Below are 27058 nucleotides of genomic sequence, written 5' to 3' on the forward strand. Positions count from 1 at the left end.
TACCAATTGAAGGTGGACTGCCTGGGGACAGCACAAATAGAGAGCACGTATTCCTAGAGGAGAGAGAAGCAACAGCAGATGGTGGCTCACTAGAAACAGATTAAAGCGGCTGGTACGGAAACAAGATGTGTCATCGAGGGTCGGTTCAAATCAGAAACAAACTGTTCCTAGCAGAGCTCTGACTTGATTGGGAAATGAGAAACCTGGGTTCATTTCCCTCCTCAGCATGAGAAGGTTCAAGCCTACATGCCCCATTTCCCCAGAGAACAGTAACCTCCACGCTATCAAATAACCTGGAGAGAGGTGGTGGGAGGAGCAGGAGGTGGTGAGATGAACTCTCTCTGCATGTGTAAAGATTCATTCCCCCTCAAACTGCCTATAGAAATGTTCCTGTGCGATGAAGTGTACAAATCCCAGTGCCATTACTATTGACAGAGAGTAAGTTCATTGTGTTTTATATATACTAACTTGCCCTTCAACTGTCCCGATAGTTAACACACCTGGTGTCTTTCAGAGGGTGACTTCTTTTAGGCAGAATGGCATTCTGTGCAGCAGAGCCTAGCACTGCTGAACCCAGCATGGCTGACAGGTTACAGTCTGCCGGCACCCACATTTAAAACCTGCTTTCATCTTTGAAGTTCAGCTGTGGGATAGGCATTTTAGAACCTCTGTGATATTTAAAATTTACATCCATGACAAATAAAATTACCTTACAGTAGTACATTAAGCACTTCCTGAACTGCAAATATATCCTTGTCTAGTCCAGAGCTGGGAACAGCAAGACAGACAGACTGTTTTGAATACTCCTCCCTTCTCTCTCCATAGGAAGACTGTCAGAAAAGACCTTTCATTGCTTTGCTTATGTACAAGGCACACTTCATACAAGAATAAAGAAATGAAAAATGCACAACAGATATTTGCAGTATGTTTTATAAACACTAAACTATATAATACTTAAAAGTGGTTGATTAAAAAAAAATTCTGCACATGCTGAAGGCATAGCCTTTATATTTGCCATTAAAGTGCTGTATTTTTGAGGAATACTGAATTTGATAATGCAAGGAGATAAAGAACTAAGCCTGCATTTCCTTATAATATGTAGCTCTGAGATACAATATATGGTTACTGGAAGAAAAGCGTAATCCCATTAAATAGAATTTGTAAAATTATGTTAAAATTGTATCATTTACTGAGAGCAGCAATTCTCAAGTGGAGGGAGGGCTGTGATTCATGGGAGGGCTCCAGAGGCGGCCAGTCACCAGCTGCTAGCTCCTCTTTGCTTTCAGCTGCTCAACTCTGTAATACTTTTTTTACGTGACTATTTCACAACTGCATCTGCTGCCACTGCTCTAAACTCAGCAAGGAACGGGAACAGTAGGACATAATTGTTTCTGTTGTGTATCAAAGGACACAACTGCCCGTGGAAGCCTTTCTTGAATAAATTATGGTCTACAGGGAAGAAGAAAAGTCTCTTGTGAAGAGCAATAATAATTTTAGAAGTAGCTTCACGTGACTGCAGTTGGTACAAGTTGAGCAATTTTTGCAATCTCTACTTTCTGATTGAGAGTAGCGACACTGGGGTTTTCACTGTCCATGGAATTCAAGACGAGAATACACAAAAGAGTGTCTCAATTCCTTAGATGTCTCCCATTCCGGAAGATAAACGAATCCAGTACACTGGTGTGAAAAAAATAAAAACAGCAACTTTACAAAAAGAATGCTACTTTTATTTTCAAATGCTGTAAAAAGCCTCATATAAATTTTTATAATGCTTCTATGTAACTTTCCCAACCACAACTAATGAAACAGTCTAGGAAAAATATAGCAGTTGCCATTTCGACTCCAAGAACGAGCTGCTGTAATATATCAACATTAAAAGGACAAGGTACAGTATGTTACAATGCTTGTAATTGCTCGTATTATTGAAAAAGTGAGAGCACTTCCTAAGCATTAGAGTATAACCGGGCTAAACTGCAGTATTCCCTACGTGCTGTTGCAGAGGAGGAAAGTCACCTCGCTAGAAGGAGCCGACACAACACCCTTTGTACTGCTTATGCCCATTTATCTTAGTAGTGTGGAGAGCTTTCAGCAAGCCCCTTTGCACTTAGGTGAATTCACCCACGTCAGATGCTATTATTCCATACTGTATACAACGGCTCAGGTGTTTAACAATTGACCTATAAAAATAACACTTATATAACTCTCCAGCAAGGCAAATTTAACAGTGCAAATGCAGTATCAACAATATTTGATTTCTGAATGCTGGCAATTTTTTTTAACTCCTTTTGCACATGAAACAACCTCTGCTGATGTCCTGCACCTAAAGCCACTCACTCACGCTGACTGGAGATGAAACAAAATGCAAAAGCTCAGCTGCGTCTCCCAATCCAAGCTTCCTCCCCAGTTTCAGGGTATTCAGATCCAGGATTTGGATTCAGGCTCACCACTTCCATCGGCGCACTCAAGTTTTCCCTGCTGGAATAGGTTAACTTCCCAGCGAACCTCTGATAACAATTTGCATACACAATTCCACATTTTAACAAAAGTTAACAAAACATACTTCCAGAAAATAAATTTTCACATGGTTGCAATCATCAAGCCATTTCAGGATCTTTGGTACTCCAAGAATAAGAAAAATAAATGGCACAGTGACAAACATCGCCAAAGGGAAAAACACAACCATCCAAAGGAATAAGACAAAAATAACAAAACAAAAGATATGTTGCACTTCCTTTTTTGAAAGCCAGTGTAGATTAACCTTCTGTTCTTTTTAATCCATTACAGTGTCACAGTTTCACCTTTAAAAAAAATTCTATCATCCTAAAAGCAGTAGTTAATATTTTGTTTAACTTGACTTACTGATTAAAATAATGCTATGTTTAAAAAGAAAAAAATCAACTACCACAATGCAGGAGTTTATGCTAAATAGGCTGCAGGCTGTTTCCCTATGGAGATAACTCCTATGTGAGCAGTGATATGATTAATCATCCGTAATTTTAAATGAGTATTATCTTTAGTGTTACAAATGTAAGGGTTGAGCTTTTTCCCAAGTTTGTAAACCAGTGAGTATGTACAGACATAGTTGTTTAATAGATAGCTTTAAATTAAGTGTGTATTGATCTCCCCTCCCCCAAACCCCACAGTAAAAAAAAAAAATCACCAGTATTACTGAGCATTTGCAGTTTCCATGAAACTTATCTTGTCTTAGCAAGTTCAAGCAAAGACTGCTTTTTATATTATGCAAATATGGTTACTGTGGTTTTTTGAAACGTGTTGTTCGCAGGACTTCCACTTCTGGTGCACATAGTGCCCCATGAATGAGATTGGAAATTAATAAAAATTCTCTTTTGAATAGCAGTGTCCTTTGAGGCCAAGTTTGCATCTTGGATATTTTCTGCCCAAGCTCCTCTGTTTTGGTAGAATGGATGGAAGGCTTTCGAAAAGGAATTTCCTTTCCTGAGAAGCCTCAGAAGCTGCTAGGGCATTGGCAGAATGAAGTCAGAAAGTGTAAAGGTGGATTTAAGTGAGTTATTGTTTTTGGACAGTCTTTGGATGGATACAGGTTGAGCTTCACTACATTGACAAGGCTAAGAACAACACTGGAGAATTTCTGAGGGATCTTGCCCCAACGGCAGTAAAGGGGTGTTAATTAGTGTAAGGTCTGGGAAGAAAAAGTGGGAGATCAACGAGCGGTTCCCACATAAGTCCAGCATTTAGGCAAAAGTTTAGCCATGTTCTGATATAACACTGTATAAACTGGATGGGCCCTGAGGCACTGGCTACTACTCTTTGATGAGCTGAAGACTAAAATTTTTTGTAGAAATGTGGTACAAATAACAGATATTAGATACTTGAAGGGAGACAAAATATTGGAGGAAAGACATCACTGAAGCCCTTCAGGAACCTAGTAGCTGTTGGATTGGGGAAGACTACATGCACATTAGTAAGCCACTGATGCACTGAAATCTTGCTGGTAAATGGTCTTTTATGCAGCAGATGAAGACCCTAGTGTGTTTTTAAAGCATACAAATAATTCAGAACAGCTGATACCATGGTGCCTAACAGCAATAAATATTTCTGTAATGGCTTTATAAATAGTCACTTCCATTTTGCTGCAAAAGCCAGTCTAATGGAGTCTTTCCTACTGTATGCCAAAACATCCTGTGCTTCACACCGATGGGCGCTGCAGAGGTTTTAGAGTGCCTTTCACTTGCGTTCAGAGGAGGAAGACAGCAACAGTGACTCTGCTTGTTCAATTACTGGGGAATTGTTAATTGCTGTAAATCTCTTTTGTAACCAGAAAATGACGTCAAAGATCTCTACTGTGTTGTGATAGATTCAAAGTACTGCAGATAATAGGCTAGTACAGGCAGAGATATAGATAAATTTGCCAGTGACCAGATAATTGCAAACTGTTCGAGGTGTGCAATTCAGTCCTGAACTACTGCTGCTGGGCTGAGAAGCAAAACCATACCCTGCACGCGGAGGGATTTCTGCTTCAGTTTCCTTGAACTAGAAGGAGACCTGCCTTTGCTGTCAGTTTATCACCATCCTGCAGACTGGGGAGAATAGCATTTAGATGCTCTGCCCAATTCAGTTGTGGTTTTTTGTGGTTCCTGGAAACTGGGCTGCAGACTCAGCTGATCCTTTGTAATCCCATGGTCCACGTAAGATGGAGATACTAGAAGATGGAGCCCACAGGAGAGTCCAAGTCTAGTGGGGTGCTCCATTTCCTCTAGCTTGGCAGAGGCTGCTACGGGGTATTCTGGAAAGAAAAGGCTAGAGCAGGTTCCCTTCTGCCTGGAACTTCTTAGGGAGACGAAAAAGCAGCAATTTGATCACTTTTCTAGAATACATTTTGCACAGACAGACAAAGGCTATTTGAATTATGAATAGCAAAAAGATGATCTGCTTTACAGCAGAGGTAGGAATGCAGTCCTGGAAACTCTGCCATCTCTTCAGAGCTTGGTATCAGAAAGTTTCCCTTCTGTTAAAAATCTTCATAATTTTTATTCAGATTCCTTTTTTCTTCTGAAGTTGCCAACAGGCATCATCATCTTAAAGAGTAATACCCATCAACTATCATTTAAAGTAGAAATACCACTAAACAGATCACAGGGACTGTCTCACTACCACACACAGTGGAAAAAGGAAGAAAAAGAAGGATGATCAGCTGATAAAGCCCTCCAGCGGGGAGAAGCGAGGGTAAGCAGGGCACAAGTAGGCCCACGGGACGCTGCTATTTAAAATAATTCAATGTTGCGACACTCATGGGATATCTGCACACCACAACTGGAACATCCTTGAGCAACTGCTCAGAGAATTTTGCAAATATGGGCAATGGTTTTTTATACTGCATATCTAAAACCCACCAGGTAAAGCAGTATAATAACAATGCTGCATAAAATGATATGGTTTACTCCTGGGTGGATTAGATGGTTTACAGTACAAACAAAGCCACAGTACAGAGAGGCATAATTAACCGTTATACACACATAGGCAGTGCAGTTAAAGGGATGTACGTTCCTTTTATTCCAGTACCTTTGTATAATAAAGTTAACAAAAATATTCAAATATTAAAAAAAAAAAAGCCAGCTGGCACTGCCAACTAATTCCTGTAGTAGTCTTAGAAATCCTAATCCTGTAGAATTTCCTTGTGAAATTGATGCGCACCAGAGTCAATGTATTGATAACTAACGCCAAGCGGGTCTGGTGATGCAGCTACCTGAGGTTTGTATTTTTATTTCTTTTGTGGGTTTGTGTTTTGTTTCACAACTTCCCGGCTTTCATGTAGGAAGGGATCGAGCCACGCTGCGTAAGCCCTTCAAATCTCTTGTAGGTATAATTGAGGAAAACCCAGTCTTTGGATTTGTAGTCAGGTTCCGTTGTGTTTGGCACTAGAATTCAGAAACAAAAGTAAAAACAAAACAAAACAATTAAAAACAGCGCTGCTTCTGAGAGGGCTTTTCGCAGAGCACTGACAAACAGCCCTGGACTCTTATTTCCCTAGTCAGCAGAAATTTCTTGAAGAAATCCTGTTTCTAATCAGGTCAGTTGCCTTTTGTCAATAGTCTGAGAAGAGTTATAATTTCAGCATGTATTTCTGAAGCAGAAAAAGGTTTTGTTTGTTTGTTTGGGTTTTGGTTTTTGTTTTTTTTTTAGTATGTCTACACACCGTAACAGGCTCCCATACCTTGACAGGAACCTCTAACACACCCACAGGATATACAATTATGAGAATCATAACAATTAGGATGATCCATGCACAACAAACGCATGTATACATATTGTGTTATCCTCACCACAAACAGAAGAAAAAGATATATCCAAGTTCTCCCAAGAGAACTACACATATCACACACATATTACTCTTCCTAAGACTTCCTCCCTGTTTATAGCTTCAGCGAGGCTTGTACAGCCTCCTTTTATTATATGAGCAGCCCACGTGGCTGGCATGCTGCACACGGACGTTCACTGCAGTGGGCTTCTATATTTAGCTCTCTGGTTGCTGTTTTTAGAGTTCTGTAACAATATTTTCAACTCAAGATGCCAAACACACCAATATCAAAGTTTGTATTCAGGTATCTAGATGTACAGTAACATTTTCAGTGGGTCTGCAATGCCAAAACCAATACAGATGTACTTGGCATTATCCAAATATGGACGTAAACAGCTTAACTTAGGCACTGGAGATTGATTGTTTTTGCATTAAAAGGACAAACTTCTTTGCCATTAAATAAAAGCCATTTCAGAAAAAAACCCCAGCTTTTTGATAATTCTTGTGGTTGTTAGGACATCTACACTTATCTGTCATCAATTAATCATTGTTATGTATCTGCCTATCTTTAAGCCATTAATAATTAATTGAAAACAGTGGGAGCTGGGAGAACTTGGCATGCCAGAGAACCAAGCCTTTTGCGTATAAAAATTTCCTACTACTTGCCAATAGAAATTAACAATTAAAAAAAACTTTAATGATTTGCAGAGCCACTCAGGTTCATAAATCACTATGTTAAATAATCATCTGCCTGAAAATTTTTGCCCACAAATATGTGAACATTTATGTTTGGCATAAAACTCAGAAGTCATTAAAGATCAAAAGCAAATCAGTGCATAATGTTTTACCAGAATTTGGTTAGACAGACTGTATGGTAGAAAACTGTACTGTTTTCTGTGCTCATTATATATGCAAACCATTTTTACGAATAGATTTAACTGTTAAAATCTGTGGTGGTTTTTTTTTTTTTCCCTCCAAACTTCTAAGGAAGTAGAAGCTATGAGAGATCATAGGTTTACATTTATATTTGAAAGAAAATCTCTAGATCAAGTCTGTGTATTACCTTGATTAGGGTATCAGAAAAATGAATATAAACAACAACAGCAAAAGCATCTGTGGAGTATTCTGGCACATCATAGATAGAAATTTGGAATTTCCAATGGCAGTCTCACCTGGCTGTAAAATATCAGATTCGGGAAATTCATCGAAGTTGGAAGTATCATCAATACTTTTGATTTCTATAGGGATTGCAGCTGGTCTCTCCCTGCAAATAGAAATAAATGCCAGAATAGTGAATACCAGGAAAAGATACATTAAGTTCCAGTTTTGTTTAACTTCACTTTTTACAGTTACGACACCCCTTTAATTTAAAGCACAAAGGTTCCACTGAGTCCATCAGAGATGTATCTGACTCGCCTGTTTGCTGACATCATGGGGAGATTTATTGGTTTCTTATCTAGCATTAGTATCTTCTTGGCAAATTTGGGGAAAACATAATTTTCCCATTAACTGAAACAGCATTCCACACTTATCTGCCATATAGCTATCACTACAATCTTGGTTGTCACCAAGAACCACTGTGGTTACCTTCGTTTCATAAACCCAGCCTACCCAGCCAAGCAGGATTTTACTTGCATTTGGAGCCATCAGATGTGTTGCTTTACAACTGCAGTGCTCATCAGCCTGGACCTCCTCCAAATACCTTTCAACTGTAGCTCCTCTTTCTGACACTCAGTCACCAGTATCTCTCATCCAAAATAAGTTGGCTCTGACATGTTACTGCTTTATTAGCTCAACAATTAGGCAGCCCTTTAAGAAGTTTTAAGGTGGCTTTCGAAGTTGCTTTAAGTGATCTGTCCCACAAAAGCATTCAAACTGGAACACGGCGCTGTGGGAAAGTCATTAATTTACACCTGTAAACTTATTACGGTTGTAATTATTACAATTAAATCCACTTCTGGGTGGAACGCGGAAACCATTTTGCCAGGTTGCCAAATGTGGCATGAACAGATATGTTACTGCTCTTGCTGCTTATTAATGTCTCCCACACTGAAAAGATAAGTTAAATGAGGCTTTCTGCACCAGAGGAAATGAGAAGTACAAGAGCTGGACAATCACACACTCACAGTATGGATTTTCATGTAGAAAATTGCAGTATTACTGGAAGAGAAGACAACCTCAAACCTTAAAGAGAGCTGAACAGTAGCCATCATTTCAACTGAAAGTATCTGTGGGGCCAAAGCCTGCTCTAAAGGTGTTACCACTTTGGGTACGCGCGGATGTAGCTCAGCATGTGCAGGCACAAGCTCAGGCTGGAACTGGTACGGCTACCTCGGCCGGGCCCTCTACCCAGGCTTGGCCCAGCAGAATTTGGCCACAGAGGCTGCGGCTCTGAGGTGAGTCAGTGCCTCTGCCCAGCGCTCTGTAGACATACCGGTTCACTCAGGTGTAGTATCTGCAGCGTGCAGTAAAGACATGCCCTGTGTTTTCCTCCTACTTGCTGCCTCTCCTCTTCATTCATCTATTTCCCCTGTATTTTTGGAATAGAGTTTGCTTTTCTTGTGCTCCTATTACAAAAAAAAGTCAATTATAGCAATAGCTGCAGAGCCCATTATTACTGGAAGAGGAGCTCTCTGCTGGTATCAGAGCATACACCAGGAATAACACAGCCACCCTACCACAATTTCTTTCCATCCTGGGCACTCTGGGGCAATGTGAGGCATCTCAAGACAGTTAAACTCTGATCCGATCTATGAATGTCAGCGAGGCCTGAAAACCTCCGCTGTCACCCACCTACTGCCAGTAGCTGCCTTTCAAAATAAAAGATAAATTGGAAATAATTATCCTTGACATCATAGTACGTGAAATTCTTGCTTTCATGGTTTTTATTCTCTCTGTAAAATGTGTATATATATACCTGATATGTCCCCAGTCCACTCCTTCAAAAAACGGATGACTTTTTATTTCCTCTACTCCATTACTACCAATTCTGTTTTCCGAGTCGATACAAAACCTGAAAAAGTGGAAAAAATAAAGGGAATGTTACGATAAATGCAGACAGAAGCAACAGCAAATAAAACTGCCATGGTATCCTGTATCAGGAATTTGAGGAAGTTCTTTCAAATTGTTCCATCACTTGTGGTAACGTAAAAGCAGCCCATCGCATCTAGGAGAGAAGGGAAATAGTAGAAGCAGAACATTGTTAGAGTCCCAAAACAAAAAGCTGTGATGACAGTAACTTACACCTTTTCTAAACTGTTGCATCCCCATCTTCAAGGTCTGCGAAAAGTTGCTGCAAGTTCTAGCCCTGTAAGATTAGTTTGGAATGGCGGCTTAAGTCCCTACCACTGAAAACTCATCTGCATGTTCTCAACTATTTAAAATCCATGTTTCAAAGTCACACTAACAGGAACAGATACACTTGGTGAAACAGGACTACTCTCTGATGTCACTTTTGGAACTACAATGAGCCAGACACATTCAAAACATGCCATGTCCCTATTCTCCCTGTCACCCCCTCTTCCCTCTCCTTAGAGCTCCAGGTGCTGGTGGTACAAAGACCCAAGGCCTACTTCTGATACGGCTCAGCTGCATAGCCTCAGCTCAGACTCCAAAAGAAATCGTCGATTTATGAGAAGCAGCTGTGAGAGAGTCTGTAGAGTCAAGTAAGAAGAAAAAGGTGAAATTGTGTCTCCAATTTCAAGATAGGATTGTTGAGATGGGGACTGTAACCTGCTCAAGTAGGCAGGTGGAAAAACACCAACAAGGAAAAGTATAAAATCCAAAAGAAGAAAAATAGGGAGGTGGAAGCTCTCTGACAGCAACTCAGTGACATCATGGATTTGTTCCGGGGAGCAGCAGAGGCCAACCCTTCTCTGGACTGACGCCTGCCTGGACTGATGCCTAGCTGGCTGGAAAAGACTCTGAAGTATCTCATCAAGGAGATGGTGAGCATACCAATGCTTAGCCTAGGAGTTCATTAAATCCTAGCTATCTTTTGTATGTGTTAGCAAAGATGTAACTGCTTTGTATTTTTACACTGTCCTTGCAGTCTCTTTGAGGACGGCAAAAGGTGTCAACAGTGACACAAAGAGGGAGGTTTACAATAACAGGAAAAAACGCCCATGTCAAACAAAAAGCTTGGTCTTGCCAAGTGTGGAGTCACCTGACAACCTGGAAATGGGGAGTACTTCGGTAGCATGGGGATGTGGACCTCCTGTTGCTCTAAAAGTCAGCTGGCCTTTGTTAAATGAAATCCTGTTTGCCTAGATGAGCAAAGCCTCTGGTTGTTAATTTAGTTATCCTGAACTCATAATCTCTCCACATGATCACATCATCCAGATTCACAAGGCACTTTTCACATCAATACACTGCAATACAAAAAAGGTCACCTTCTTGCTAGTTGGTGAAATTTTCAGCAGGTAATTTAGTAACATAGCAAGTTAGGTTATAAACTGTCTCCAATATAGACTGTAATGTTCTTTTACCTGTAAGTTGAGTGTCACTTGGGAAAAAAAAACCACCTGCTTATATTTCTACTGCAGCCCAGCCAGTTGGTTGATGCCAAAATACTAATAATAGACCTCAAGCCTTGTAACAACAGTTAGCCAGACCAGGTCTCAGGATTTGTCAGGCTTTGTCTGAACTTGCGCTTATTTTAGTTTGGTTTTATCTGTATCCATAAAAATAAAGAAACTTTATCTTTGTCTGCAGCTTCCTGTAAGTTGAAATATATGTTGTCTAACTTGTCCAAGCTGTAATGGACAAAGTACCCAATGGCCAGGTGTTTGTTGCCTAACCTGCTGTTTTGACCTCATTTTAGTGAAATGTCTATACAGATGTTTTACCCCAATTTAAATCCTTCCATATATGGAGAAAAATAATAAATTCATGTAGTCGTCGTATAAATAAATTCATGAGCAAGACATGTTAACAAATAAACTGCCTGAAATATCTAAAAATGCCCCAGACACAGCCAAGACTGAGGAGGAAGAATCCTCAGCAGCAACACTGTACTCTTTCCAGCAAAGAACTCAGGATGTTGACAACATGCAGGGGAGGTTAAGCAGAACACTAGAGAAACAGATACTGAAAACGTAATAAACCTGTTCTACACAAACTTATTAATGAGGATTAGCAATAATTAAATAATTCGAACTGTCAGTATTCACTGTAACTGGATTAAGAATAACTGTTTGTTGCATTTGTTATGTTTGTTGTATGCTACTGGAGCACTGCTTGGACTAATAATAAATTTTAGTTCTTGGCTCTGCCTATGAAGTACGTTCCCCTTTTTGCCTGTAACAAAATTGTGTAAGCTTGTAATATTATCTGGGGGGGGGGGGGATCAAAGCCAAAAACCACATCCCCCCCAAACCTCCCAGGACAAGAGAGCATTTCTGCCTGATCTTGACACCAAAACCCCTCGCAAAAACTTCAATGCAAACTGAATGGATTAAAAACTGTCATTTTGGAAAAAGTGAGTAAATCCAAAACATCCAAAGATTTCTGTTCAGTGCATTAAATGTTGGCGAGCAGTTATTTTCTAGTTCCCTCTGAGAAGAGAAAATTGTGCATTAACCACTTTTTTCCTTCTTTTTTTTTTCCAGTCTGCTCTGTTTCTCCTGATACCATGGTACAAACCAAGATCATTACAGCTTATTACTTCATGTTAAACAAATGGCAAAGGGAAAAAGACTTAAAAAAAAAAAAAATCCATCAAGGATAGCGACACAGAAGAAACCAACTTTCCCTCCAATCTAAAGCTTCCTTCATGCAGAACGGAAAGTTAACCTAATGGAAGATGACTATGTCTGGGTGAGTGGCCAGAAGTGGGCTTTTGTTACTGACCTTAGAATTAAATCCTTTGCTTTCTCTGAAATAGGCACCTCTGGAGGAAAAACCAACGTTTCTTTCCAGTTCATAACTTTCCTATAAGTCTCTTGCGGCGTTTCTGAGCAGAAAGGTGGATACCCTGCACAAACAAATAGTAAAATTAACAAGCTTTTCCCAGAAGAGGAAAGTGGCCTCTGCTTTTGCCACTACGGCTCCCAAATCTAACAAATAGTACTAACCAAAAGTTTTCTCTTTTGTAATGCAACATTGAAGGTTATTTTGTTACTTCCAAGTAATGAGACTGAACCTCAAAAACATTTAATAGTGAACAGTTATTCACTGAAACAACTAACTGAGGCATCATCTCTTGCTGTCTTCTTGGAAAGGTGGGAGGACTTCAAAGTTTTCTGGAAGCTGAATTTGGGGCTTACTTCAGTTAGAACTAAATGAAATTCTAGTACCTCCACTATGCAGGGGATCAGACTCTGAACTAATGGACCCTGTTACCTTTGAACCCTTTGAATGATTCTTAAGTTGGGGTCTTTAACATACCTATTAGCATTTCATACATAATCACTCCCAAAGACCACCAGTCACATAGCTTGTTGTATCCAGTCTGCATAAATACTTCTGGTGCAATATAGTCTGGGGTTCCAACAGTAGAATATGCCTGGAAAAAAAGAATAAACTCTTTAAAAGATAAATACTAAATTTTTACACTTTGCAAAACCTTTTCCTGGGGATTCACATATAGGATCTTGTTATTTGGATGGACAAGAATGCTTAATTTGAGATTTCACAGTATCGAAAATCCCAAGAACATTATTCTTTTACATAAGTAAGCACAGAGAACCTTGAAAGTAAATGGAAATCATCCTCCTAAATGTGACAAAAATCATAGAATATTCCCACTGCAATATCAGAAGGTCATCTTAGCTAAAGTTTCAGGTAGCCACATTACTAAAATACCCAAGAAGTTCTGTTGTTGTTGTAGCTTAATTTTTTTTAAAAAGGGATAACCAATGGTAGATTCCCATGTGTGACACTCATGATACACTACCTGTTCAATGTATTACCTTGTCTTTATTTCAAAATTAATTTGAGCTCTTACTGGACCCAGGCTCCATCCTTTTAACCTTTTAAATGTGCAGCCTAGATGATTCTGGCTAATGACTAAAGCTTGAGCTATTGGGGAATTTCTCTTTACTGATGGAAAATTTTGCATGGGGCAGGGGGGGAAGAAAAAAACAAAAACCAACAAAAACCACAAAACCAGAAAAGTCCACCAAAACTAGTTTTGCCAGAAAAATCTTTTACTTTCATTTGTCTGACCAGAAACAAAATACTTCATTTTATTGAACAGAGCCACGATATTTAGTTTTGAACCAATGGAAAACCAAGAATATGGTTCCTTTTCAAATAGTGTGGATACAAGTTGTCATTTTGGCCTTTTATTCTCTCTGTTGGACTGTCTCGCGATTCATCTAGCTTCACCACACAGTTCTGCCACGTCAGTCTTTACTGACCTGGTGATACAGTCTTTTCAGGGATCTAACTCCAAGCGGGAGTAAGGGTGTGAAATACAGCTCCTGTGAGGCAGCATGATTGCAATGTAATCTCATTATGTCTCACGAGGAAAGAAAAAACAATCCAAAAGCTTTTTGGGAATACTGCAGCATTTCACGTTTTAAACAGTGTGCACAAAATAAAAAGTTCCAAAATTTGAAAACTGAGGTTTTTGCAACTGCTATTTGGTGAAAATCACGAGCAGGGCTGAAATTCTGAAATTCCATGGCTGACAGATACTTTCCTTTGATTCAGTTAATGCCAGAGCTCCCTTTATTACCAGACCACTCTTCATTATAAACCCAGGCTGCAGCACTCCAGTGCCAATACCCTTCACTGCCTTTCCATCATATTCCTGTTCAGCAGAAGGACAAACAAGTTTTCCCCACAATTCTCTGAAAAAGAACCACGCAGCTATGCATCTTCTTGTGACACTGAACTGCAGGAATTAAACCCAGGAGTTCACACACGGTGTCAATACCAGGTCAGTCTAGGAGACAAACTCAAGATACAGCTTTGCGAAGTGGTTGCTGACACCTGAGGTTAGTTAGTCCATCTAGCTCATAAGGGAAACAAAGGCATAGAGAAGAGCAGGGTCTTCCTAGTCACAGCTCTGAAAACAGACAAAGCAACCCTGATCTCTCAGGTGTTCCACAGCTGGAATCACTAGACCACCTTTTGAGTTATTTGCAATTTTGGGAGCTTGAAGAGAGCAACATCTGTAACGGATGAGGGCCTTTCAGTTTTTAAAAAGCAGTAGCATTAGTGCCAAGTTTTTATTTAACGTTTTCTGTAAATAGTTTAAAAGAAAAAAAATTATACATGATTTTATTAACTCACCAGCTGTCGCCTGTTCTTCTTCCATGTTTCTGCTTTTCTCTTTGAGTTCATATTCTGAAATGCTAATTTACAAAATAGTTATTAGATAATAAATGCATTTGTGAGAATTAGAAGAAAAGACTGATAACATTCTGTTTTCAAAGAATAACTATTTTGTATCTTTAGAATGCTTTAGTCTAGAAAAAAATACTTGATTATAACTGGAGATGGGAAAATGATAATGAATAACTACTGTCCAATTCGCAGCTGAAACTCATGTAAGTAGGACACTTGATCAGCAATTCTAAATTAGAACTTGCTAAAAGTTTTACAGATTGATCTGACATCAGCAGCATTTATTGTTGCAGCTGGCAAAATACAGTCAGATACAGGCAATGGTTTTTTAAGCAACAAGTGAAGAATCCAAGAAGAACTGCAGAGGAATTTTACATTTGTAGAATAAAACACTAATGTGGATGTGTCACCAAGGCATGTTGATGAACAACTTTACTCTTATGAAAAGCTTCATGAGATTGTCACTGACTTCAGTAAGTCGGCACATGAAACCCATGTCCCTTCTGAAAGGGTGTTTCTGTAACTTCACTAACGTTGTTACAAAAAATACATTAAAATACAGATACATTATATGTATTTGTATCTGTGTATAAATGTGCAAAAATACATTAACACTGCAGAAATCAATTTCTTTCCTGTGAAATGCTTCCATGGCCCGGGGAACATGCATTTCCAGTTTTCCAATTAAATGCAATCAGTCTGACCAATCTTGCTTATCCCAGCAGAAATAAATTATGATGTGGCATAGCTGCAGCTCAAAACTATTTAAATGTTTAACTAGGACACCTTATACTTACAGAAGTCACTTGGTGGGTTGTGTGTAAGGTTCCTGTAAAACTCTGTTCTGTGAGCTTTCTTTAAACCTGTGCATAGCCCAAAATCAGACAGTTTTACATGACCCTAAAAAAAAAAAATCAGAGAAGATGAAAACGTAATTTAGAAAGGTAGTGCTTGAAAAAGAAAGTTTTAATAATTGCACATGCCTTCTCAGGCAATGATGGACTTGCACAGGACTACCTAATCCAGGACAAATAGGCAAATAATGACTGAATCTTGGTGTACTGCGAGAGTGTGTTTTCTCTCAAACAGGTTTCTGCGCCCTGGGAATGGTTAAATCTACAATTCTGCAACAGCTGAGGGCAGCTAGTTTGCCTGGTTTTGTTTTGATGGTAACCTGGCTTTAATCAGGTTTCCAGACTCTAGTGCTAGACAGTCTACAGACTCGTGTATGATGCTTACTGGGTCCACTTCATGGCTCACTATAGTCAGTCTAACAGACAGTGTTTCCGATGGTGAGCGGGTAATAAAACAAATGAGATAACTGTAGGAATTGAACTGATTATTTAGCATTGTCTGAATGTTTCATGCTTTCATTCGTCTTGAAGTAAATAAGTGTATCAGTTTTTAATGTGTATGAATATGAGCATCTGGACACCCTAAGTGGGTCTTCTCACTTAAAAGACTTGCCTTAAAAGCCCTAAAAGGGTTAAAAGGCTTTCCAACAAAAAAACAAGGGCAGTTTTGCTTTGTTTAAGTATATTGGTGTTCTACAAGGAAAAAATAGTGACCATTTTCTGCCTTTACTCCAGCTAGTTTAAATCACTGGTGTGGCACTACTGGTTCCCACCAATTAGCACCACTATAAATGGCATTATCTGCAGACTGAGATGTTTAAAGCACAGGCAGTTCACATGCACATTACATGCCTTAGCATCCAGCAGAAGGTTATCTGGTTTAATATCTCTGTGGATGAATCCCAGCTGATGAATAGCATCTATGGCCAACACAGTTTCAGAAATGTAAAACTGTGTCTCCTCTTCTGATAAGGTGTCTTTCTTCATTAGTAAGGTCATCATGTCACCTGATCAAAGAGAAGAAAATACAGCTTAGAAATCAGAACATTTTAATCACAAGACTAATTCCACATGAAACCCCAGTAGAATCCAAATTTAACCTTGTAACTGGCCTTATAGCTACTAATTATAAAACTATTACTGCAAGGACCTACAAACCCAACATACTTTTTTAGTGAACTGGATGTAGAACTGTTGAAAATCCTAAATAGGAATGTTAATTGAATAGCCCGGGAACATAAGTGAATTTTAACACATAATACATGTATTGCACAAACTGTTTAAACAAGAACTTTTTTTTCTTTTTACTGTTAATAGCTTCAGCAGTAAAAAGCAGAACATTGGATTAGAATAATTATTTAATCCAAGTTTATTTTAACACCCCTTCATAACCTTTCTCCTTCCCCTAAAAATCAGGAATGGTTACATTACTGGGACTTCACTTAAAACAGCGTTAAAATTTTTGTTATCACAAATTACACAGCATGGTTGTTTCTAACATTTTATGAAGCTGACAACAAAAGCTAAGGAAGAAGTACTTGTATCACCTAACACCACAACACACAGCTTACCTCCAGGTAAGAACTCCATGATCAGGTAAAGATTTCTTTTATCCTGAAAGCTGTAAAACATTTTCACTACCCAGGCTCCATCCGCTTCAACCAAAATATCTCTTTCTGCTCGGATATGGGCTACCTAAATTTAAAAAAAAAAATATTACTGTTATTAAAAGACAATTTAAATATTTCAGCAAGGAACACCATATTATGTTCCTAGTCCTACAATATATTTTCATGATCTTTAGCAAAGAAACTATTTTTCATGCTCTTTTCATACTCATATTTTTCATAATTTTTTATTAGATCCTACAAAGTCCTCACAGAAGACCCACCAGAAACCCACAGAAGTCAACTCAATGTTGAAAATAACCATTCACGCAACTTTGCAGAAGCACTTTCTAGAAACACAAGCATAGGTTGTTAAACTGTTTTTGTTTGTTGGAAAGAACTGACAAAACTGGTGGAAAAGTGCAATTCCCTTTTTTACTATACCCTAAAATGAAATAGGAACGTTCAAAAAAATTAGAGCTGACTGTCACAGAGCTTTATATGGTAGTGTCCCTACTGCAAGCTCAGACAAAAATTTAACGTGCAACTCAAGGTGCAAATACTGACAAAATTATTGGAAAAGGCCAGAGCTGGTCTTAAAGAATGTAAGAACGAAGAGGTAAAACGGCAGATGCATTATGATTACTGTCAGAAGTTACTGGATTTCTCATATACATATACAAAGAAACAAAGAGCTAATAGCTACTTCTATACAGATATCTCACAGTTTAAACTTGGCAAGATAAGCCTGGGGAATCTTCTCTAGCAAGAGTGACAGTGTGTCTAAACTAATTACTTCCTGCAAAACCCAATTCCTTCATCGCTGTGAAGAGAGAAATGCCTGACTTACAGTGAAGTACTGTCTCGTTCCCAAACCCCCATTGTACACGCTGCTGATGGTGAGTGAAGCCCTTCCAGGTGGCACGCAGAGACTGCTCCTACGCGCATACATGGCAAACCTTACTTGAACTGCATGGCAAGTGCCTTGGCCAAGTGGGAAAAGGGCTGGGATGAGTTTCAGCCCTTACAGATGACGGCAGGTAGCAATGAGCTCAGTGGCCAGTATTAAAGCAGTGCAAAAATGGTAAGGGTCTCGGGCTATTTAAGGCCGGGGAAAGGGAAGAGAAGATGGAGCCATTCCTCCAAGTGATGTGCATGAAGCTGGCCCAGGACTGATATGGCCACCACTGCTGCTGATGTTGGTCCTACACAAGTGAGTTTGGGAACATATGACCTTGCTCAGGATATTCCAGTCCCAGCTGAGGCTTTGAAAAATATACGGAGAGCTGCTACCCCATGAATTCACTGGAATCTAAGAATAATGGAAACTGGAAGAGGGGTGTGTGTTTCACTAGAATGTACCCTCATCCTGAAGGAATATGAAAGACATATGCACGGAAAAATATTTCTTGACAGCTGTAAGGTTTTCATTATTCATACAACACAAAGCAAATTCTGGAGAGAAAATATGTGCCACTATTCCAGCTTCGAGGGCTATTTCCAATAAGCAGCAAACAGAGTCTTCCGCATCCCTTCCCCAATTCTACTGGCCAGGAGCATGTTTACATGTATGTGTTCTTTTCACAGGGTTTCACAGGGCAATGGTTCTCTCTCTGTAGTAGGCACTCCAACTTTGATTTATCTAGCTCTATCTATTCTTGTTAGAAAATATTGCTTTCCACCCTCCAGTCCTCAATGTAGCTATAAAATATAATATTAAAACCTTGCTTAAAAGACAGCCAGGATCTTCCAGTGGTATCAGGCTTGAAAAAACCCAAAATCTTAATTTTCTTGTATTTGTGTCCTGTGTTGCTTTCCATTGAACAAACCAGGCAATGAAAATTACAGCAGATAAACACACTCCAGGGAAGATTACTGTCCCAAACTACATGGAGAGTGTGAGCTCAGCCTCCTTGCCACATCAGGTTATGAAATGGGGGCAGGGCTTCAACCAGAGGGCCACACACATCCTGGCTGCTGTGCAGAACATGCTGCTCCTCTGGTTCACTGTATTCAGGGCATGGGCTTGAGGGGACAAAACGTCTGCGCCAGGAAAAAAAATGAAGTACAAGTACCACTGCAGGGAAATGTAATACAAGAGCAAACGATGGGCAAGGTTTGGACTGGTAAGGAAAAGTCCTCTTTATCTGCCCTTTTGCTTGAGCCGTCCACACTTGATTTCTTTGCTTTGCAGTGCTAAAGTACTTGCTGTGTCCTACCAGGAATTTGCAGTGAATTGTTAACTAAAAAGTAAAAGCAAAAACCGAACCAAACTAACAAAAAACAAAGCAAAACAAAACAAGACAAGACCCAACTAAAAAGCAAAACAAAGGAAAACAAAGCCAATGAACAATGTGACGTCTGTTGGTATCTAACCATCAAAAGAAAACATCGAATACTCTCAGTTTTTACTTTGGCATAGTATTACTTTTCAAGAAGCATTTTCCTTGAAACGCAGTTTTACAGATTAAGTACTATAAGGTCTGCATTGATAAAGGAAGGAAGAAAAAAAAAATCTCTGTCACTATTCCAAATTGGTTGTAAATAAAATATTTTTAAAAATGCTCTTACATGACCTTATTTCCTAACTTCTACTTATTCTTTTGTACTGTGGTACAACTCCATAGATGCTTTGGACTGCTATACCATTATTGGGGCTTTCAAAGTGGAAAATATGACCAAATAGTATCTGCCACAAAGAACTTTGGCAATTTTCTAGATAGCATAAGTTTGAAATCTAGGGGACTTATACAACACAAACCTGCTCTTTCTCCAGCATATCTGCTTTTCTTAGTATCTTCATTGCATAAATATGACCTGTATCCTTCTTCTGAACGAGGCGTACCTATAACGAGAAATATAACCCAATCAATCTTCTCTACCTCAGAAACTAGACCCCAATGAGGAATCTACTGGAAGGCTCAAAATTGCTCGGCATGGAAAAGTTCTTTTGTTAAATGTTTAAAAACACATGGAAAAAAGAAATATTTCTACACCATGTACAACACTAACAGTAGTGATGAACAGATAGTTTGAAGCAGTTATTTTAGGAAAAGTTAGCAGGCACAGTAAATTCCAGGTAGCTGTGATATTGTGTACGCTAAAATTCAGGAGCAGATACAACTGTGATGTGACACAGGGCAGGGAGGAGAGGAGCTGTGCAACTGCAAATCCATCATTTCAGGGGGCCACATGGGCAACACCAGTTTGGGAAGCTGTGAGAAACTAAGGGCCCTTCCAGGGGCCTTGAGAAATCGATGCACGTAATCCATTACCGGACTTACCATACTTGCACAATTACTCAAATAGCTACTCTTCTGCAATAAAACTCCCCAACTGGAACCTTTTATTCTGTAATTAAAATGTTTCATTTTAATGTTCAATCCAATTTTAATATCCTGTTCAAGCAAGAATGCCACAAACCTCCCCAAATGCTCCTCTTCCTATAACTTTCAAAGATTCAAAGTCATCCAAACCAAGTCTAGTCCTCTTCAGTCGCAGAAACTCTGTCTCTTTGCGAGCGTGTTGTGACCTGCGCAGTTTTTTCTAAGGAGACACATACACAGAAATTTGTAAGTCATTTGGCAGTAGAAAGTCAAGACATATAATCTCCCTTCCTGTGAAGTATCCTCTCCCCCATTAGGATTACAGAGAAAATGTAAAAGGAGAAGTCTTTCTGAATTTCTCAAAGTATGATCCACGAGCATGGTCTTTTATATAGAGGCCTCAGGCCCAGTTTCACTTTTTTTTGGGGTGTGTGTGTGTGTGTGTGTTTTATTTTTTATTACTTAGATATAAAGAAACAGTAATAAAAAAAATAATGAAGGAAAAAAAAAATCATACTGGTTCAAAGTACATCAGTCCAAAGGCCAAAGTCACTAGCTGAGGCAAGGACTCTTATTTTTGGGCAGTGTGAAGGATCAACGAAAGTTGAAACTTGCACCCCACCCAAAAGAGCGATGACAGGCAACAAGGAGCCTAACAGGCAGCAGAGATCCAACTTATACTATCTATAGCAAAATCCATTTGGTTTATGGCAGGCAAACACTCGTATTTGAAAGAAGAATCTGTCCAAATCCTGTCATATATTTTGTTCTATGAAAATGTCAATGGGATTCACCCTGAGAGAAGAAACACCGACCTATGCTCCCAAAGATGCCGAGAAGATCTTGGAGACTGCTAACGAGATCCATTGATCAGGCACCTGCCAGATTTTGTACTAGGATGACAGTGTCATTTAAAACCACAAGATGGCATTACACACCCACACTTGCTTTTCCCTCTTCCCAAAAGTTACGGCAGCCACACAAACTCAGAAATGACTAAGGCACTGTTCCTACTTATTTCCCTGCCTATCCTAAAAGCAGTACAGGCAGCCATGGTGTGATGGACCTCAGAAAAGCAACTTATTGACCAAAGTTCTGAGAGATGCCTACCAGACAGAGATCCCCCTCCTCATCTGTACCTGAATGCAGCAAGGGTGTGCCCAGTTTATTGTTTAAATCAAGAAAAAAAAAATGGTTCAGCATTTTGCTTTCTACCCACTTCTTCCAAGCGCATCTCACCTTTTTTTCTTGCCAAATATAATGGCACACAATTTTCATCTTTGAAAAGCATGCTGTATACTTGCTGTGGCCATATGTCTCATAAGGACTAAGGGTGGCATGAAAAGCCTTAGCTATTGCAAGTATCATTCAAGCATATTCACAGCTTCCCTAATAAACAAGTTATTTACAGGGTAACATTTATATACAAAATAAAACTTAATGTCATGCTAGCTAATATTTCTGTAAGCTCCTCAAATGCCAATTTGAAGTAGTGCGACAAAAGCAAAGCAGTCTCTTGAAACATTACTTAAGTAGTATTTACCTCCTCATCTGCAAGGCCTTCCTCTTCCATAGCCACTTCTAGCTTCTTCTGCCTGCAAAGGGGAGAAACAGGAGATTGTTTTAATAAATAATAAAAAAAGCAAACATAACACTACAGCAAGACAATGCCTTTACTTCACATATTCCAGATACCAAAGAATTTGCCTCAAATGGAAATTTGGAGACTTACTGCCCACTCCCATCCATTTACTCATTTGTGGCCAAAGCTGTTGAAAACGTATAAGCAAATTTAAGCACATACTTATGTATTTGCAGAATTAGGCATTAAAGGCCCAAACATATAATCACTCTAATGACTTATATTTCTTCATATAATCTTGTTGAAGTAAGGCTGTTTTTATCAGTTAGGATTACGAATCAGAATAAACTTGGTTTTTTCACCATTTCTACCTCAGCTCTACCTCCAACACCTCAGCCAGCTCCAGCTTTCACTCCCAGTCCCAGCCTTGCTGACATCTCCCTGGTCACAGACCTGCATCCTGCTCCCCTTACTCTCGTGCCAGCTAACTCTACCCCCTAGATTCATCATCTCCTCCTCCCAGTGTCCTGCCTGGGCCAGGGCTCACCGGTCCCAGGGCTCCTCCAGCTGGTGCCATGCCAGGCTGGGAGGGTCTGAGTGGGGAGTGAAGCCTGGGAGTACCCCACAGATGGCAGGGGGTCAGCACATGGCAACGTGTCTACCGGACTCCTCTTTTTCCACCCGCAGGATGCTTCTTTACGACTGTCAGGGTGCAGCTTTCAGAAAGCTGGTTGCACACTAGCAGCGGCCAAGAGTTTGAAGGCTGGGTGCCAGGCTGCTGGTGTCTTTCTGCACTTTGGGAAGTACAGCAGGATCCCCTAAATTAAAGGCCCTTGGTAGACAGTCTATTCTCCTAACTAGAAGCAACTCAATTACATGGGATAATGACTAAATATGATGAAGAAAGAAACCCTGCTGCTTGGCTGAAAACCCCTCAATTAAAAACATATTACCAGGGGAATGATAATTTCACATGCTGATGACAATTTGAAACACAACATTCATTATGATCAAATGCTTGGTGCTTTGACACTTAATTCAAGTAGCACTTCACCACATCAGAGGCAGAATTGGGCACCGATGAGAGAAGGGGAGATGACCAACACATACTCCCACGCAAGGAGTACCAGTCAACACCAACCCAAGAATAATTTAGAGGTGGATATTACATTATCCCCAAAATTCTTCCTGCTCACCCAAGAGCCTCTCAAACCCTCCATCACCAATTCTATGCTCTTTACTGCCCCTTATTTCCACCCCAGGCCACCCCCAGCTCTCTGCCTCCTTTCCTTACCCCATCACCCTGTCAAACACCTCTCCTATCAGTCCTGTTCCCTACCTCCTACACACTCTCTTCTGCAGGGTTTATGAGTCTTGGCATGAGCTCCATGCTGCAGAGCATGAATAGACACCATGAGCCAACTGCCTTACACAAACCCAAGTTACCACCCATCTGCAGCATCTACCTCTGTAGAGTTTATTCCCTGTGGCACGCATGGAGGAATCTGAGGTCACCAACCCCACACGCAGAAGTAGAAACCTCACACGTGCTGCAAAATAAGACCCTGCACAGAGCGGTTCCCGCAAAGTAGTAACAATCTAATGAGGAGGTAAATTATGAGAATGTCAAAAGTGGAAGTCCTCAGTCACTCAGTGACTGCTTGGTGCTGTAGCAGGGGATGTTCACAGGTCTACCAGCACAGCCAGCAGCTGAAAGGTAGCCTGTGCCCTTCGGGGATTAGCTCCTTGCTACCAAGTACAGAAAAACTTCTGAGAACTGCTCCGTGCATGGGGATCAAAGTGCCCTTGAACAAACACTGCCAAAAGCCAACCAAGAAAAGCTGAAGAGGGGCGAGAGGAAGCAGAGCCAGTACCTGGTTTCTCTCTCTTCGTGCTGTATAATTAGGTTGCTGTAGAAGTTCTCCAGTGTAAGTTTGGCCACCGTCACTCTCTCCCGGGTGTGGTTACTCATGGGAAAGGATGTTGTAGTCCCTGCAGTCATTGCCATGGTAACATGTACTGCAACAGAGTATGTCAAATCATTACTCAGTTGAAAAAAAAAATAATAAAAAAAAAATATTCTTCTTTCCCACTCTCCATCTCCAAATTCTTAGACGCTATAGAATTCACAGGAAAGGCACCGTTCTTCAGATATAAGAAAATCCATTAAAAAAACTGTATTATAAAATTATCCCGACATCGCAGGAGGACTTACTACCCACTCTCTAAAAAAAATAACAACATGTTGGCAAAACAAAGAGTGAATCATAGCAAAGAATTATGCAGGCTACGGGCAGCTCACCCAGCAGCACTTATCCACAAATGAGGAAAATGTACCTCTGGCGGACTTGAGCCCAGCCTGGGAGAGGGAAGAGGTGGCAGAGCATGGAAAGGAAAAGGGGGAAGCAAGAAGAGGACAAGGCAGCTCCCGCAGCTGGACGTGTCACAACTCTATGACAATTTCAGACTCCAGAAATTCTAGGCGCTACCAAAAGGACAGGATAAAACGAGAAAGTAAATGGACAAAAGCCCTAATCCCATCCAGAGGAGAAGCTATTTCAAGGATAGAAGATAGCGATCAAATATCTTTGAATTTTAAAGCTGCTCAACAAAATTACATGTGGACAGTTGGGGGATTTCTAGAAATCATCACATGAAAATGAAATAATTGAATTGCCATATTTTAAATGGAAAACTTCTGTTGCTGTTTTTTTGTTTGGTTGTTTCTTTTAAAGCAACAACCAACCACCAAGATTAGAAAACCCTTCCCCACCACAAGGCCATCAGGCAACCAGTCTTTCTGTTTGTTTCCTTTCCAACCACCTCTGTGCCATGCCGCCAATGAAATGAGCATTTTCTGGAGCTGCTGTTCATTATAGAGCTCCCTGTGTTCGGATTCTCAAATTCAGGGGGCAATCTTCTTATGCAGTTGTAAATACGCTACCCATGTAGATAAAGTATTTATAGGTCAGGGCACACAGTCACTGAGCCCTTAAAAACTGGGAAGAAAGAGGAAAGAAGAAAGGCAGCTTTCTTCAATAGCTTTCATCTTGAACCCATAAACTTGGATGTACTAGAACAACGCTTTTAATACTGGGAAAAGACATCTTAGGGCAGTCCTGAGTCCCTTGCAGCTGGTCTAGGGAAGCCAGGGGAGATTAAAAAAAAAAAAAAAAAAAAGGCACAGTTTGTCCTAGGACTCATGCCCTATCTGGAAATGGGTTGAGACACTTCAGGAGAGCCTCACAGAAGGGAGCCAGGAATAACAGCATCTCAGCCCCACGCTCATTTGTTCAGGTTGGGGTTGGTTTTAGAAAATTACACAGAAGTACATACACTTCCTTTTGATTATTTACGTAATCCTTCTATTTCACCAGGGGATTTTGAGGAAGACAAATCCCAAATTAGGCTTATGATCTTGAAGCAGATCCTAATACCTTTTAAGGTGAACGGATTAAAAGTTTCATACAGAAGAAAACTTGCATGTCCACATCAGGACAGGAAGATTGCTTAACTCTGCTCTGGCTTTTTTGTTTCGGATTTGCCTGCTGCACTCTGTGAGGACAGCATTTTATCTTGTGGATTTTTAATTGGATTTGGTGCGACAATAAGATATTTGTTGCCAGAAATGCAGCTGCTGTGTCACAAATAAAGGCGTTTTATAGCATTATGTAGATATTATTTTAGCTGTGTATTTTGGAGTGCGCAAGACTGAGTTCTGAGAATAAAAATGTATCTCTCTACATACATATACAAAGAGTTTTTAATAGCACTACAGCTGCTTTAAGATGATGTCAATATTTCTATTTTTTAATCAATCTCTTATCCCCTTCCATTTTCCACTAAAGAAAGATGAAAGCTGTCAACTCTTAATAGTCTTTATTAAAAATTAAGGGGTTCTATTCTTCACACAAAGACGCACCCTGTATTGGACACTTCTCCAAAAGCTGGGAGAACTTAGCACTGCTCTCCCTGTTGAGTCTGTTGTACAATATTACACTCTTTCTCCCTTGATAGGTGGGAAAAGATAAATATAAAACAGGTATCTGAGAACAAAACCTACAGCATGTTGACACACCCAAATCAAACAGAGCAACTGCTGACCACACACTGGCATCTGTGATTAAGTTATTTCAAGAAGTGACCTAATAGAGTAAAAACCCGCCTTCTGATCATTTTGGAGTGTCAGGACAGCGTAGCATTAACCCAGGCTTGAAATGGATTAACCTTTACTTAAGGCATAATGAGTGCACTCTAGCACCGGCAAGCAACAGGTTATTTATCCTTTGCATGTCTTGTATTCCTGCTAGGATAAAATAACACCACAATTTTATTTCCTGTTAATTCGTTTTCCCCATGCTCCTATACGCACAAATGCAGACGTTACCAAATAGCAAATCTAAGTCACTTGATTTTATTAAGCCCGTAAAAAGCAGAAAACAATTGTGGGACTAGCACACCATGCTATAAATAGCAAGGCTGACCCTCACTGTGGTTCCACAGTAGGAAAATAGAGACGAGAACCCAACTCGTAAACCAGCAAGCTCAGAGAAAGCTATTTACCAGAGAAGAAACTTGTATTGACTTCACCATCATACCACAGCGTAAGCCCACCAAAGCAGGAGGGACACATCACCAGAAGCGTTTGCTTCCAGCATCCCATGTATCCTGCACACACCCCACCAGCCCTGCCTCCGGACCACACTGTACCACAGCACAACATTTCCTTGAGACAGAATTTACTTTACATTTGCTCAGTTTGCAATTGGTGTCCCCAGGTGTCCCTAGTTAGCTCTGTCACCGTGGGAAGAAACAAAAACTTTGTAAAACTGAGAAGTGCCCTCAGCTCTCCAGGTTCACTAAAGTAAGTGGAAAAGAGCACAGACCTGGCAGGAGACACAAGGTACCCTGCAAAATCCTATGTCAACTCACAGCCGAGAAAACCTCTTCATTCTTTTTCCTCCTGCCTCTCTGCTTCCACTAACAAACCCCCAAACAAAGCACAAATCCACATCCCAAACAAAATATTCAGTTGGGAGTAACCAAGTAAAAACCTTAAGTATGACCTTTATAAACAAATCATGCCAGAGGGGATGGGGGCGGGGAAGGAAGAAGCT

General features: G+C 40.1%; 1 protein-coding gene across 2 annotated transcripts; it reads right to left on the minus strand.

Annotated features, from left to right (window-relative positions):
* Positions 1-1724: 1724 nt before the first annotated feature.
* On the minus strand, positions 1725-23951 carry STK38L (serine/threonine kinase 38 like). Of its 2 annotated transcripts, XM_050899155.1 has the most exons (13): positions 23816-23951; positions 21903-21954; positions 20457-20579; positions 19795-19878; positions 16998-17121; positions 16279-16433; positions 15370-15472; positions 14519-14580; positions 12665-12782; positions 12128-12251; positions 9195-9290; positions 7450-7541; positions 1725-5897 (listed from the first exon to the last, which is right to left on the minus strand). In XM_050899155.1, the coding sequence occupies exons 1-13, from the start codon at positions 23947-23949 to the stop codon at positions 5770-5772; spliced, it is 1395 nt and encodes a 464-aa protein (XP_050755112.1). In that variant the 5' UTR covers positions 23950-23951; the 3' UTR covers positions 1725-5769. The 2 variants fall into 2 exon arrangements, with proteins under 2 accessions (XP_050755112.1, XP_050755120.1); XM_050899163.1 differs by lacking the exons at positions 1725-5897; positions 7450-7541 and adding an exon at positions 9029-9087.
* Between the last annotated feature and the right edge of the window lie 3107 nt (positions 23952-27058).

The sequence above is a fragment of the Gymnogyps californianus genome, chromosome 1 (assembly GCF_018139145.2).
Source record: "Gymnogyps californianus isolate 813 chromosome 1, ASM1813914v2, whole genome shotgun sequence".
Classification (NCBI taxonomy): domain Eukaryota; kingdom Metazoa; phylum Chordata; class Aves; order Accipitriformes; family Cathartidae; genus Gymnogyps; species Gymnogyps californianus.

Excerpts from the sequence above, each read along its gene's own strand:
- STK38L (XM_050899155.1), bottom strand. The coding sequence starts at position 23,949 with ATGGCAATGACTGCAGGGACTACAACATCCTTTCCCATGAGTAACCAC. Across the intron at positions 19,879-20,456 it reads GAAGAGGAGCATTTGGGGAG|GTACGCCTCGTTCAGAAGAA; the intron begins GTTTGTGGCATT and ends TTCTCGTTATAG. Across the intron at positions 15,473-16,278 it reads ACCTTCTGCTGGATGCTAAG|GGTCATGTAAAACTGTCTGA; the intron begins GCATGTAATGTG and ends TTTTTTTTTTAG.